We start from the raw sequence: 15,887 nt of genomic DNA, 5'->3' as shown, positions 1-15,887 counted from the left end.
TGTCATAGACTGGTGGCCAGTCCAGGTTGGCAACCTCAGGAAGGCTCAAACCTCAGTTTCCTCACCTATGAAAACATCTCTAGTGTGGAGAAAAAGGAACTCTCCTACACTGTTGGTGGGAATGTAAATTGGTGCAGCCACTGTGGAGAACAGTATGGAGGCTCCTTAAAAAACTAAAAATAGAGCTACCATATGATCCTGCAATCCCACTTCTGGGCATATATTCGGAGAAAACTGTAATTCAAAAAGAACACGCGGGCTTCCCTGGTGGCGCAGTGGTTGGGCGTCTGCCTGCCAGTGCAGGGGACACGGGTTTGAGCCCTGGTCTGGGAGGATCCCACATGCCGTGGAGCAACTAAGCCCATGAGCCACAACTACTGAGCCTGCGCGTCTGGAGCCTGTGCTCCGCAACGGGAGAGGCCGCGACAGTGAGAGGCCCGCGCACCGCGATGAAGAGTGGCCCCCACTCACCGCAACTGGAGAAAGCCCTCACACAGAAACGAAGACCCAACACAGCCAAAAATAAATAAATAAATTTATAAAAAAAAAAAAAAAGAACACGCACCCCAATGTTCATAGCAGCATTGCTTACAATAGTCAGGATGTGGAAGCAACCTAAATGTCCATCGACAGCTGAATGAATAAAGAAGGTATGGTACATATATATAATGGAATACTACTCAGCCATAAAAAGAATGAAATAATGTCATTTGCAGCAACATGGATGGACCTGGAGATTATCATACTAAGTGAAGTAAGCCAGACAAAGACAAATATCATATGATATCGCTTATATGTGGGATCTAAAAAAAAAAAAAAAAAAAAGATACAAATGAACTTATTTACAAAACAGAAATAGATCTACAGACATAGAAAACAAACTTATGGTTACCAAAGGGGAAAAGGGGGGAAGGGATAAATTAGGAGTTTGGGATTATCAGATAGATAGATAGATATACACTACTATATATAAAATAGATAACTGACAAGGACCTACTGTATAGCACAGGGGACTACACTCAATATTTTGTATAACCTATAATGGAAAAGAATCTGAAAAAGAATATATCAATATATAATATGTATAACTGAATCATTTTGCTGTATACCTGAAACTAATACAACATTGTAAATCAACTATATTTTAAAAAAATTAAAAATTAAAAAAATAAAAACACCTTAACTCAGGACCTCAATAGCTGATAATTTTGAAAAAAAAAAAAGAGAACAAAGTTGGAAGACTCACAATTCCTGATTTCAAAACTTACTACAAAGCTACAGTAATTAATATAGTGTGGTACTGCCATAAGGACAGACATACAGACCAATGGAATGGAACAGAGAGCCAGAAATAAGCACTCACATATATGGTCAACTGATTTTCAACAAGGATGGCAAGACCATTCAATGTGGAAAAGACAGTCTTTTCAACAAATGGTGCTGGAGAAACTGGATATGCACATGCAAAAGAATGGAGTTGGACTCAACACCATATACAAAAACTAACTCTTAAAACTGAACAACAAAAAGATAAACAACCCAATTCAAAAGTAGGCAAAGGACTTGAATAAACATTTCTCTAAAGAAGATATACAGATGGCCAATAAATATAAAAAAATATGCTCAACATCATTGGTCATTAGGGAAATACAAATCAAAACACCAATGAGGGACTTCCCTGGCAGTCCAGTGGTTAAGGCTCAGAGCTTCCACTGCAAGGGGCACGGTTCAATCCCTGGTAGGGGAACTAAGATCCCGCATGCAGCATGGCATGGCCATATAAATAAATAAACTTTAAAAAAATAAAATAAAGAGGCAAAGTTTAAAAAAAACACCAAAACACCAAAAAGAGATACCACTTCATACCTGCTAGGATGGCTATGATTGGGGGAAAAAACACACAGAAAATAACAAGTGTTGGTGAAGATGTGGAGAAATCAGAACCCTTGTGCATTGTTTTGTTTTTTGGGGGTTTTTTTGTTTGTTTGTTTGAAACCTTCGTGCATTGCTGATGGGAATGTAAATGGAGCAGCTGCTGGGGAAAATAATTTAGCAGTTACTCAACATGTTAAACATAGGATTACCATATGATCCAGCAGCTCCACTCCTAGGTATATACCCAAAAGAATTGAAAGCAGGCATTCAAACCAGTATTAGTACACCTGTGTTCATAGCGGCATTATTCACAATATTCAAAATGAGGGAATAACCCAAGTGCCCGATAACAGATAAATGGATAAACAAAATGAGGTATATATGTAGATTGGAATATTTTTCAGCCATAAAAAGGAATGAAATTCTGACACATGCTAAAACATGGATGAACCTTTAAGACATTATGCTAAATGAAATAGGACAAATATTGTCTGATTCTACTTATATGTGGTCCCTAGCATGGCAAATTCAAAGAGACAGAAAGCAGAGTAGGAGGTGAGAAGAGGGATATAGGGAGTAATTATTTAAGGAGTAGAGAATTTCTGTTTGAAATTTGAAAAGGTTCTGGAAATAGATAGTGGTGATGATTGTACAACATTGTGAATGTACTGATGCCACTTAATTGCACACTTAAAAATGGTTAAAATGGTAAATTTTACGTTACGTATACTGACCACAAAAAAAGTAATTGTATAAGGTTATAAGGTTAAAATAAAAAACAACCCTCTACCCTCTACTCATTCACAAGTGAGTCAGATGAGGCCACGTAAATGGTAAAAGCCAGATATATGCTCATTGTCAGCAACAGCAATGCATCCGAAACACCACAGTGATCTACACCAATGGTTCTCAGCCTTGGCTGCACTTTGGAAACTGGAGAACTTTGAAAAACACTGCTCCTCCACCCTGAAATTTGCATGCAATTGACCTGTGGCAGTGCCTGGGCGTTGGGATTTTTGACCCCTGTCACATTTCTGATCTTATCTCCAACTACTCTCTACCTCTATCATTCTGCCCCAGCCACACAGGCCTCCTTGTCCCTTGAACAGGTCAAGCATTCTCCTGACTCAGCCCATCACCCCCTTTTCCTCTCCAGTATAGCTCAGCTTCTGCTTTTCCATTTCTGCAGTTGGGAAGCCCTGATCCCATCTGGCTGCCCCATCCCCACCCGGGCTGCTAGTCTCTGGAGCACCAGCAGACACTTCCTGTTGCCCAATAGTGGGTGGCCTGTCAACACCAGCAGAAGGGGATGTCACTCACCCGCCTCCTCTGTCACCCATCGCTCAGGGTACCAGGGTCTCGGCAAACTGACGCCAGGGGCTTTCTGAACTGGCCTGGGAAGGTAGCAGCCCGGCCTAGCCCAGCAGCCCCAAAGTCCAACGGGGTGGCATCCCCAGGTCCACATCCCCTCTATAAGCCTCAGTCTTCTCTATAAAGCAGGAATAAGAATAACAACCTCATGGGGCTATTGCATCTTGTCGCCTGAAGCCATAGGAATGACTCTCTAATGGTGGAATTTAATATGCAATGGCGGGCTTCCCTGGTGGCTCAGTGGTTGAGAATCTGCCTGCTAATGCAGGGGACACGGGTTCGAGCCCTGGTCTGGGAAGATCCCACATGCCGCGGAGCAGCTGGGCCCGTGAGCCACAACTACTGAGCCTGCGCGTCTGGAGCCTGTGCCCCGCAACGGGAGGGGCCGCGATGGTGAAAGGCCCGCGCACCGCGATGAAGAGCGGTCCCCGCACCGCGATGAAGAGTGGCCCCCACTTGCCTCAACTAGAGAAAGCCCTTGCATGAACCGAAGACCCAACACAGCCAAAAATAAAATAAAATAAATAAATAAAGTAGCTATAAAAAAGAAAAGTGCTTTTAAAAAAAAAAAAATATGCAATGGTGAACAGAGTTGGGGAGGCATCCTGAGACTGGGAGGATCCACATATGAGGCTCACCCTGCAGGTGCCTATCCAATTATAAGTGGGGATCCCTTGGGATCTGTTCCTGGTCTGCTAACTCCCAATGCTGAGCAGAAGAATGTGGTCCCCTGAGCCTCTCCATCTTCAAAGCCTTTATCTTAGGTGAGAATCACTCTGACGTCCTACAGATGAGGAAACTGAAGTTCAGAGGGGGGAAAGGGTTCTCCAGGTTCCCCTCAGCGAGTGAGGGTGGAAGCTTCAAAGAGGCCTATTCCCCTTCTGAGACTGGAAGACAGGGAGTGACTGAGCCCATGAGGGAGGGACCTTCCGGAGCTAGCCCAGCAGGGAGCCCTAGCATGGGCAGCCCCCAGGGCACAGGGTACCACTCTCTCTAGCTGGAAGTGAGGCAGTTTCAGTTTCCACAACACGTTCCCTCCATCGTGTGGTTTGCAGCGTCAGCCAGGCTCTAGGCGAGGTGGGCGGGCATCCTACCCACAGCCTGCAGCCTCCAAGCCTCTTTGCATGAGTGGAAACATCCGTCACTGGAGAGGGTGCAAAAAGGAAGAACGCATCTTTGCCTTCACTCAAGGTTGGTCAAGACCTTTCACAAGCCGGCAAGGGCCTTCCCTTCCTACCAGTCACCTTACGCAGTCCTCTGGGCCAGAAAACCGCCTTGCAAACCCACTGTGCCCTCTCCCCCTTCCACACCTTTGCCTGTGCCATTCCTTCCACCTGGAGCACACTTTGCCCTCCTGCCACGTCCCAAATCCTCACCAACCCTTCCAAACCCAAGCAAGGCCCTCCCTCTCCATCCCAGGGGCTGGCAACCCCAGCTGGGGGGAGGTGCCAGGAGCAGCCAGGAAAAGTCCATGAGTTCCTGGGAATTGGACCAAAAAGAGGGTCTTGAGAAGCAGATCTTGTTTTCCACCAATAATAAAATCAAAGGTGTGGGTTATGTTCTTGGCCCAGGACACTGCCGCCAGGAAATCCTACAGGAGAGAATCTGCAGGCATCGCAACAGCAGGGCAACCACAACCACAGACCTCTGCAGTCACCTATCGCCGTTAGACAGCCAACCGCGTCCTGTGGAGTGGGCGCTGAGGAGCCAAGTTCTCAGGTCCCAGGGGGCACACGCACCACAGAGTGTACACAGAGTACGTGGAAGAGTTCATGCTATCGAGCTACAAATGTCGCCTAAAAATACCATCTTGGCCTTGAAAACAGAAATTGCTTAGTTGTGTTTTTAAATATTTTCCTTTTAATGAAATACGTAATCCGTGATCACTTGCAGAAAATTATGGAGAGAAAAATCACATTACTCCCAAAACCATGGAAACCAGTGTTAACATATAGGGAGCCACCCTTATATCCAACAGGAGTTACAACTGAACCAAGAACTGGTGAATCTCCTTGGAGTCAGGGGCAGAACGGGATGCGGTCCGACAGAGCTAGGTGGGTGCCCCTGCTCTGTCCAGGACGTAGGACCATGAACTAGGCCTTTGACCTGCCCATGCCTCCGTTCTGCAGACAGGAGGACGTTGGTAAGCCCTTCCCTGCAGGGTGGGTTTGGGGACACACATGGAATGACTGTCGCAGTGCCTGGCGCCTAATAGGCACTGAACAAACAGGCACTGTTGCCACTCCTCTGGGGATGATTTAAGTAGCTGGGACTCAGAGAAAAAAAATCTTCACAGAACAGGAAATAAACATCCTCTTTTTCATTTTTAGTTGTGTAATTTAATTTTTCAATAGGTAATACATTTGCATGGTTCAAAAATTAAAAACTATAAAAAGATACAGTGACAACGCTCACTGCCACCCAGCCCTGTAACCCATCAGTCTCTTTTCTCTGACTCCCCCCAAGGTCATCACTTTAATTAGTTCTCTGTGTGTCTTTCCAGAGACTCTCATTGCTAATACAAGCCTGTGCCGACATAAATGCTTATTTCCCCCACTTTTCACAACAGGTCGCATGCAAGACACACCGCTTGGCTCTATGCTTTTCACACAGAACACCATGCCTTGAAGAGCTTTGCAACCAGCACGGAAAGAGAGTCCATCCTCATCCCTTCTGACAGCCATGGCCAGGGAGACATTGGGAAGGCAGTAGGTGGCGGCAAAGGAAGGACAGCCAGGGGCCTCCCTCTCCCACCTCCTGCCTCTACAATCCCCTTTTTCTCAGAAGGACCCCCCTCCTCAGCCACTGGCCCCCTCAGCCTTCAAGGCCACAGGACCCTTCCCTGCTGCAAGTCCACCCACAAGGCCTGAGTGGGCTTAGGTTCCCAGCAGAGCCCCTCCAGGCCCAGTCCTCTCAGCCCCTTCCAGGTCACTCTGGTCCCTCTTTCCTGGATGAAAAGGCTCCTGCCCAGCCAGAGGACTATGAGGGGTCCCAAAGTGACTGCTAGTGCCAAATGCTAGAGAACTGGGCCCACTCTCTCACCCAGGAATGCCTCCTCTTCTGGGAAGCTACCCAAAGATGTAGTCCTCAAGTGCAAAACCTTGATACACAAAGATCTACCCAGTACATCACTGTCCAGAATACTAAATAGTTGGCAGTAACCTAAATGTCCAACAATACGGGATTGGATAAATAAATCACAGCATGTCCACCAAATCCACCAGCTGGAGGACCATGCAGTCACTAACAATGGTGTTTTGAAGATGAGGAAATCATACCCAGGCTCACACACATTCAAAACAGAATTATGTTGAAAAGAAGGTCATCCCCACCTCAGTCTCCTCCTCAGTGGGGAACCTCAGAGTCTCAGAACTGGGAAGGGGAAGAGGCAACAGTAGCTGATCAGACACATGGGGCCTGAGTCCCCTCTCCCCACCCTCACCCCGTGCATCCTGGGTGAGTCATTCCCCCACCCCAGGATGTGGTACCTCCTTCTGTCCTCTGTTGGGGAGCTCAGCTCCTCCCAGCTTGGCACAGACGTTTCCAGATGAAGCTGGAGCCCAGCCTCAAAGGGGAGAGATGTGACCTCAAGTCAGAGGGAAAAGTTCAGGCCTGTTCTCTCTGTCCCCATTGATGGTTCCTGCCCAAAGCCGGGGCGGCAGGGAGGGAAGAGCAGGGAGTGAGAGGTAGTATATGCGGCCCTTACTTTTCCTTTTAACAACCCCAAGTGGGACAGGATGTGGATCTTAATAAAACCTGGTCCAGACCTAGATTTTCCCTCTTGAAGCAATATCCAGTGACTTCTTTGCAAAGGCGGTTGGACATATAGGTCTGGGAGGCAATGAGGGGGTAGGAGGGGAAAGCGCAGCTCGGAGCACCCCTCGGGTGTGACCCGTGCCTGGCCGTGTTATCAGAGAAGCTCAGTCTCCAGCACTGGATTCTGGCCTCCTTGAGGGCAAGACAGTCTCATTCATCTGATTGGACGTGAGGGTGAGGATCAGAGGCCCAGCTTAGACTACCTGGTAGTGAACCCTTCTCAACAAACATTTGCAGAATGTAACTAAAGTAAAATGAAGGAGAAGATAGGTTCAGGAAGGCATTAGGACCGTGGATGCATTTACTGTTCATTCACTTATTCTATAAACATTGGCTGAACACATACTGCACTCGCCAGCCCTATACTGAGGAGGCAGACAGGTGTTTCTTGCAATACAGTTTGGCAAGGAAAGCTGTGTGTACTGGGGAAGGGGGGTGGTATCCCCTCATTCTGGGGGCTTCTGTGCCGCTCGGTGCTGAGTTAGGTTATATGAGCTCTAAGGCCCCCTCAGCTCGAGCACCTGGTATTCTCGTCCTCAACCTTGTCTCTCCGACAGCCCCTGCTCTGAGGCTCAGCCACAGACTTCCTGCAAAGCTGTGATGTTCTTTATCACTGTGCGTGTATAACAGAAATCAAATGATCCCTTCCCTCCCCCTGTGGCCAGGACCGCCCCTGCCTCAGTCCCACAGCGGTCTGCGTCTGAATGTTCTGCTGAAGATAAACGCAGGCTATAAATAAATACTGTGTGGCCACACTGGCAAAATTGCAAATATAGGCCTACTGAGGGACAGTACTGGTCTGCTTCCAGGCTGAATGTTCCCACCACTTCTGAACCACTATGTCTGCTTTTTATAATTTTTTTGTCTCCTCTTGCTATCAGGCTACCAGCTATCTGTGAAACCGTCTCTAACAGTTCAGGCCCACCAGTATTTAACCAAATGTAGATCCCTACTATTTGCTGTATCTATAGGTTAAAAGACCACACAGCCAAGCTTGTTATAATTGTGGGTAAAATCAGAGTTCATGGGCCCTAACCGCTATAGGGCATCTCATATGAGTAAAGTATATAAGCGTCAATGCAAGCTCTTAGCTCCTCAGAAAACACTTCTGTTTCCCTCCTCACAATGAGCTGGTGCGCCTTGGACTGGGGTGGGGGAAAGCCAGGGGGAGGGGCAGGCGGGGCCCTGTCCCTAACACCCCCATGGCAGTTAGATCGTTAAGTCTTCCGTTTTACAGACTTGTCTGTAAATTGGGCTTTAAAAGACTTCTATGGACCTCATCTGATCTTACTTCTCTGGGAGGTGGGAAGGACAGTTTTTCTCCCTCCTCCACCAACGTGGCCCGAAGATCCAGTGATGGGCCCTGTTGCTAGAAGAGCAATGAAGCACCTGGGTGAGAGCCCAGACACTGGGGCCAACCTGTCCGGTTTCATCCCAGCTACGTGACCTTGGGCAAATGACTTAGGCTCCCTGTGCCTCAGCCTCCTCTTGCGAATAATAGGGATAACAATAGCATCTACCTCCTTGGTTTAAATGGGTGAATAGATACACAGTCCTGAGAACGGGCTGCTGGCACATCTTTAATGCTCAGTAACTGTTAGCTGTCCTCCTGGGCTGGGCGGGGCTGAGCGCCAGTGAGAGGTGTTAGAATTCAGAGCCCTGGGGGCAGTGGTGCTGCCACCGACCTTCTGGGGCATCTGCCCAGGCTCAGTGTGAAAGGCTCCCACTGGCCACTTCTCCCGCTCTGCTCCAGCCTTCCCTAGGGAAGCTGCACCCTCACCCCAGGCCCCGGGAGCCAGCAGTGACGGAGAGGGGGCACCTGTAGGCAGTGAAGCCCGCAGCAGCTCAGAGGTGGGGAGAGCACAGAGCGTGGGCGGGATACCGCTCAGGAAGCTGCCACAGGTGGGCTGCTGCCACCATACCCTGCTCTCCCTCATGTACCATCCCCCGCTGCCCAGATCCTGCCTTAGGGCTATTCCTTGGCCCAGCTCTGTCCTAGAGAAGGTGGACCCAGGGGCTCTGGGCTGGGACAGATGTCCTGGAGCTAAAATTTAGTCAAGGTGTCCTGGCCTGCCTTGGGCTACTGAGCACCTGGATTTTCAGGCCCTGTCCTTTCCCCAGACTTTGCACTTTAAGTCAGAGCAGTGATGTAATGGCTCACTGTCTGGCCTGTCTCCCCACCCCTGCAGCCCCTCACCCCTTGCCCCTCGCACGGGCCCCATTTGCCAGCCTGGTGCTTGGAATGGGCCGAGCCAGGTCTGCCTCCCTTGGCTTCTCTGGGCCGGTTCCAGCCCCTCTTTGTAGAGATGGGGAAACGGAGGCCTAGAGAGGCATCCCTCTGCCCACTGTGCGAGCAGTGCCAGCGGGAAGCAGGCCACTCACACTCTGGCCACGGGCCCCAAGCGGAGCGTGGCCTGGAAGGGAAGGAAGACCTGGCTCGTTAGCTTTCGTCCTCCTGGCCGGAGGCCCTAGGAAAGGGCCCAGGGAGGCCAGGCTGTCGACTGAGGCCGTGCGAAGTGATCAAAGAGCCAGGTGTCCTCTGCAGGGCTGGAGGGGATCCCTCAGGACAGCCACATTCCCCAGCGCTAACCAGAGAGGTCTCAGCTTTTTCCTGTGAGCCACTGGGAACAGCCAGAGCTTGAGGAGCAGAGGGGGAGCTTGAGAGACAGCTGGAAAAAAGCTGAAGGGATCTGGGGTCCAAACTGGGCTTGCGGGCTGTGTGGCCTGGGCCAAGCATTTCACCCCCACGAGCCAGCTGGGTGCTGGAATTTCACAAGGAAAAGGCTTGATTTACATGTGCTCTGGATTTAAGAAAGCCAGCGAGGAATTGCCCAGCCCTGTTGCCTCCTCAAAGGACCCCTAAGGTCTGCGAGGAAGAGGGGTTGGGTGAGGGGAAGAGAATTCCCATTTGGCGCTCCAGCAAGGTGCGGGGGAGTTTGTTACATCACCTTGTTTTAACCCTCCCATCCAGTTGGTATGTTTATTAATAGCTCTCTCTACTATATAGATGGGGGAAAATGGAACTCAGAGAAGTAAAATGACTTGTCCAGCCTCTAAATAGCAGAGCCAAGATCCAAAGTCAAGTTTTTCTGGTCCCCAAACCTGTGACTCCCTCCCTCCTTCGCCTCACAAGACCTCCTCGAGCTCCCACCCATATATCAGACACTCCTAAAAAGTTCCTGCTGTGGGGAGAGGGTCACTCAGGGGAGAAATCAGCCCTGGGAGCCCAGAGACTATCCCCCACTCACTGTGTTGAAGTTTGCAGAGAAATCAGTACCCCAGACTGAGGACCCCCTTCCTCTCCCGACTCAGAGCAGCCCAAGTCACCTCCACGATGATAAAGCCCAAAAGTCAACCACTATTTTTATGAGAAAGCCCCCTCTTGGGGCCGCATCCCCACCCACCGCCCTGGGGAAATTTCGGCAGGGCTGGCCTCCCCGGGGCACACGCCACTGGCTCAAACCCACAGCCGTCTTCACTCACCCAAAAGGCATCTTTGAACTGAAGCTGGGGCATCTTCCTCAGCCGACTGCCACGGCAAAACTCCCTCTCCTGCCACAGACAGGGCTGAACGAGGGCCAGGAGCCAGGCGCACCGTCCCCGTCCCGGCAGGGCTGGCCCAGGGCCCCCCTTCCAGGCCGGCGCCGTCTGCAGTGCCTCAGAAGGCAGCTGTAAGCCAGAGACTGCTGGAGGGAGGAAAAGGGCTCAACCTGTTTTGTTTGGGGCTAGAATCAGCAGCAAAATGAGGAAGGACTGGTGCCCAGTGATGGGAGGGCGGGTCCCAGTGTCCGGCCCGGCCCCTCACCAGCCCCGTGGAGACGGAGGACACAGTGCAGGCTGCAGGACTGAGAGCAGGGATGCCAGCCCCGGGGTGTGGGGAGGCAGGGGCCAGTGGGAGAGGCAGCCCGGGGCCGGTGCAGGTAGGTTTGTGCAACCTCCCCCAGGGCAGGCTCCAGGGCCGTCGCCGCACAGGAAGTGGAGCCGCTGTGCTCCCCTGTGCAGCCCCGCCTGCCATCTGCCACCCTGCTGCTTGCCTCCACTTGCCTCCTTCCGATGCCCTAGCTGGACCATTCTCAGCGGCCATAAACTTAGGGAGCCTGAGGCCCACTGAAGCTGTGGGCAAGGAGGAGGGCAGGAACCCAGGTGCTGTCACCTACCATCCCAAGCCTCACCCCAGACCAGGTCCAGAGACGCTAGACTCTCCACCCCTCACCAGCAAACCGTTTCGGGGAGGGAGGGGCTCACCCAAGCCTAGAACATCATCAAACCCTGGGTGAACGTTGCCCCAGTCCACATCCTGCCCTCAAGGAGCTCGTAGTCTGGGCGCAGACAGAGCTGTGTGCTGGGGGGAGCCGTGAAAGCACAGAAATGGGGTGAGCAGGTAACTAGCCAAGAGATAACAGCCTATGGAAACTGCCTTCCCTCCAAGTCCCCAGGTTAGACACTCTCTGGGGCAGGAAGCCCCCCTCTGAAGATGGAGTCTTCAGGCTGGAAGAATGTGGTTGGACCGAGAGAGACAGGATTACAAAGGCATAAACGTGGGAGTTTGAAAAGACAGGTTGAGGCCCCAGTTTCTGTTCTGTCTGGGCCCTACCCTTCAGAGGGAACTTAATCCACCCTCCAACTCTCTGAGCCTCAGTTTCCCCATCTGTCACCCCCAGTCTTTGGAAAAGACACAGTGTTGAGAACGTTACTGGAGTTTCTGGTTTTGATGGGGCAGGTGCTGGGGGCTCTCTCTGGTAACAACTTGGGAAGAACCCTGGGCTGGAGCTCCAGACACCGCCCTGGGGAGCCAGGGCCTGTCCACTCAGCAGAAGACATTGGCAGGGGGGCCAGAGCCCAGGGTGGGTTCGCAAGAAGGGATGAATCAGGCTCGTCCACAAATCACCACCCTTGGCGATGCCTCCCTTACCATTGACTGGTGGTGATTAGACGGATGAGAGCTGCCGCAGGAGAGAGCTAAGAGCCCCAGTGCCAGTTATGCAAGCCCAGGGTTGGAGATGGGGCACACCCACGCTTCTGCAATAACCACCCAAGAGAGAACACATCAGAGAGAGCTGCAGAGCAGTGGGGCTACCTTGGTAACCCCCTACCTCCAGAATCCTTGGGGTCAAGCTAATAAACATCTCCAGCATTGAAGGCACCCCAGTCAGGTTGTCTGTTGCTTGCAACTGAAGACAGCTAATGTAAATATAACTTTGAACCCCGAAGGCCAAGTGCTGAGGTTGCTCCTTATCCCAATGGTATCACCACCTCTGATAGCACTGACTCAGCCTCCCTGGCCTTGGTTTTTCCATCTACCAAATGGGGTGACGCTTCTAGTTCTGGAGGCGGACTAGAAACTTTCTGTCGATAGATGGCTCTTACCCTCTTATCAGCAGGAAACTTCATAGCCAGGTTCTCTCCCCTGCCTCTCCAGGGGCACCTCCCATCACCCCTCACAAATTTCTGCTCCAAACAGGCCTCTTCCTTCTCCCCACAGGTACCCTCTCTACTCCTACCTCCACAACTTTGCCCCTCTGCTCCCTAGCCTTCCTCCTGACATGGCTTCCTTCATCTTCCTTCCCTGGGCCAATCCTCCCATCCCCCAAGGTCCATCTCAAGGCTCCCACACGTGAGGCCTTCCTTTCCCAGCGGCTCTGGTCCAGTCAGGGCCGCCCCGGACGGATGGCCATGCTGGTTGTGGGCTGAAGCAACCAGGGAAGGAAGTAACAGGAGACATCAATCTAAAGTACTCTGCGGCAGAGAGGTCTTCTCCCTCCCCACACCTCACCTTTTGCGGCTCCCAAGTTTGGGCCACCAGAACAGCCAGCTCGGCTTTGGAGCACTTGCTGAAGCTTTTTACGTGGACCACCTCACTTAGTCCTCACCCCATCCTGTGGGGTTCACGTTATCATCATCCTCACTTCACAGAGGAGCAAACTAAAGGGTTTATGCAACTCACCCAAGGCCAGTAAATAAAGCGCTAGGCTTCAGACCCAGGTCTGCCTGATGCCAAAGCCCATGCCTTAACCTTCACAGGTGTCTGTAATCAACAGCCCTCTCTTAACAATGGGTTTCATCCTTCCTTTCTCCAATTCTGCCTCCAGAACCTCTCACCCTGATCCGTAGCTGGAAAAGCTGAGTCCAGGGAGGCTGCTGGGGCTGGTGGTGCCACTGGGTGAGAGTCCAACCCTGGCACGTGATCTTCCAGGTTCACTTTGTTATTTGCACCCATTGAGGATGCCTTGGCCTCAAGGAACATAAAACCAGAGGGTCTGACATGGAGGACACGTGTTATCACCCACACAAGGGGTCTGGAGGCAGCATGGCCTCCAGGTGAAGTGCCTTAGGGCCCCAGCTCAGTTTCTCTGTGATTCTCCTCATTGACTCTCTCCCTCCTCCATCTGCAACGGCTCTGGTCTACAATTCCAGACACAGCCACAGAGGAAGAAACGGGACCCCTCTCCTTGTCTCATTTTCGCCAAAGTCCTCCCCACCCAGTCTCCCGGGAGACTTCCCCGTGTGTCTCACTGGCCAGAATGAGACCGAGTCACATGCTCATACACCACCGTCACTGGCCTCAGGAAGGGGATGCCTTGATTGGGGTGTTAGGGGTGTCGGGAGCCAACCACCGTGACCACCACAGCCTTCTCTCCATCAGGTCCACAAACACTGCTGGGTACCAACTCCTGGCAGGCCCTGCTGGGACTGGGGCCCAGAGAGGACACAGACCTGGTCTCTGCCCTGGAGGACCCACAGACAGGTTCTAGAAAGATCTCTCCAGAGGGGAAGTGGTTGGGAGGGGGTGAGACAAGAAGAAGGTGTTGTTATAACTCTGAGAGAGGGATGAAGCCTAGATGGGCAGGCAGGGAGGAGGGGATGGATTGGTGGGACATCAGGGAGGTGGAGGAGCAGGACGGAGTCATCTGAGCTCCGCTCAGAAAAGGGAACTGCTCTCAGGCCTCCCTTCATCACCAGCTCCCCCGGGGAGGGGAATCCAGTCCTGAAAATCACAATCACAATTGCGTCAAAACACAATTTGCCTTGAGGTCTGGGCAGCTGTGCTTGAGGCAAGCTTTTCTCCTTTTTTTTAAAGGGGGAGTCCCCCTGTGCAGGCAGAGCCCCATCCTGTTTTGCATGACATTTGAACACATCTACTTGAAGAATTTAAGAGGTAGTAGGTCTGAGGATTGAGAATAAAATGCAAAATCAGTTATTACATTGATTGCCACAGCAAGCCCTCTGGCGGGGTTCGGCTCCTGAAGCCACTTCATCCATCCTTTTGAGCCAAATAAACAACAAAAACAATAATACTAGCCAGCACTAAGGGAGTATTACTGCCTGCAGGGCCTGCATGTATTTTACATGCTTGATCTCATTGAATGCTCTCTATCAGGACCAGCTATGTAATTTGCAGCATCAATGCAAAATGAAAGTATGGGGCCTATTATTAAAAAGGTAAGGGAAAAATTGCCATTAAAAGTCCTAAAATATAAAGTCTTTTCCTTTCCCATGTTCTCTCAACCTGTCCTGGTGCTTCACTTGCTATTTAATGTTACACTCCCTTGGGCATAGGAATACGTGAAGGACAAGCACCCTGCATCTGTTGACTCACTTCTGTAGGAGACCCAAGCTGCTGGGTTTCCCATCTTGCCAGTCACCAGACTGCATTCCCCAGCCGGGGGCAGAGAAGTCAAGGCAGGCATCTACCTTTCCCATGGTGCAGGGTGATCCCCAAGAATATTGCAAACTCATGCCAGGATGCCCTAGGTACCTGGAGCAGAAGTGAGCAGGAGACCCACCGTCCTGAGTCACCTGCTGAATGCGCCATGGTGCTGCCAGCACAGCACAGGGACAGCCACTGCAGTGCCCCATCCTGAGATGCCACCAGGCAACCCTGAGCCTCCCCACACCTGCACCAGGTTCCTGCTGGGGGCAGAGGGTGGCAGTGGTTGCTAGGCAGGAGTGGGGAGGGGAAAGCTGAGACCCCATCAGGGGAGGTAGTAGGAGACGGGACCACGCATGAGCCGAGGCTCCAAGCCCTGAAACCATGTGTCACTGTCCCATCAGACTTCACTTAAAAATACAAATCCAAAGATAATATTATTAAGAATTTCAAGATGCACATCCCTGTAGCCAACCCTGCCCACTACTGTCATTTCTCCACACAGCAGGGTGACATTTTCAGACCCAAATCTGATCATCACCTTCCCGTTGTCACCTTGCTATGATTTCCCATTGCTCTTAGAACAATGGTCATTGTCCTTACATGGCCTGCATGATCTGCCCCCAGCCTACCCTTCAACCTCATCTCATACAGGAAGAATCTTAAGCAATAGCTTGGAGCCTTCTAGAAAGGGGAAGGGGCTGTAGAAAAAGAGCGTTTCAAAGCTCCTTGGTGACATTAGGAATCCAGAAGGCCCTTACCACGAATTTCATTTGGAAACAGCATCACCACTGGTCCAAGGGACATTTGTTTTGGCCCTTTTATTGCTAACATGCTGTCTTGATAATATCTGCCATTCTCTAGGCAGGCCAGGTGACACATGTATCTCCTTCCTTCCTGGAGGAGCAGAGTGCACTGCGATGATGCTGGCATGGCTGTGGGGTGCCCTCCCACCCCACCTACCCCATGGTTGAACTGGAATGTTTCTGTACCCAACCACTGTGGTCCACTGTTCCTGGGGGAAATGCCTGTAGGGTCCCTCCAGGTGGCCAGGTCCACTGGGCTGGGTCTCCCACTCTCGACCGCAGCTACCCTGGCCCAGAATAGAACAAGCTCCGTTGCAGAGCACCCACCAGCATTTACTGAGCCTCCTTGTCTGGAGACCTGGAAACAAACA

At 51.2% G+C, this 15,887-nt stretch overlaps 1 protein-coding gene across 1 annotated transcript in view; it reads right to left on the bottom strand.

Moving 5' to 3' along the window:
• Positions 1-10,981, bottom strand: part of PSTPIP1 (proline-serine-threonine phosphatase interacting protein 1) — a 41,796-nt gene extending 30,815 nt beyond the window's left edge. The window contains exon 1 of the mRNA XM_036843083.1: positions 10,546-10,981. Within this exon, the coding sequence (XP_036698978.1) occupies positions 10,546-10,578 (33 nt within the window). The 5' untranslated portion in view covers positions 10,579-10,981. The remainder of the gene's footprint in view (positions 1-10,545) is intronic.
• Between the last annotated feature and the right edge of the window lie 4,906 nt (positions 10,982-15,887).

This window comes from Balaenoptera musculus, chromosome 2 (genome assembly GCF_009873245.2).
Source record: "Balaenoptera musculus isolate JJ_BM4_2016_0621 chromosome 2, mBalMus1.pri.v3, whole genome shotgun sequence".
NCBI lineage: Eukaryota > Metazoa > Chordata > Mammalia > Artiodactyla > Balaenopteridae > Balaenoptera > Balaenoptera musculus.
Note: the sequence above shows the minus strand (reverse complement) of the source record. Positions and strands in the feature narration are given on the sequence as shown.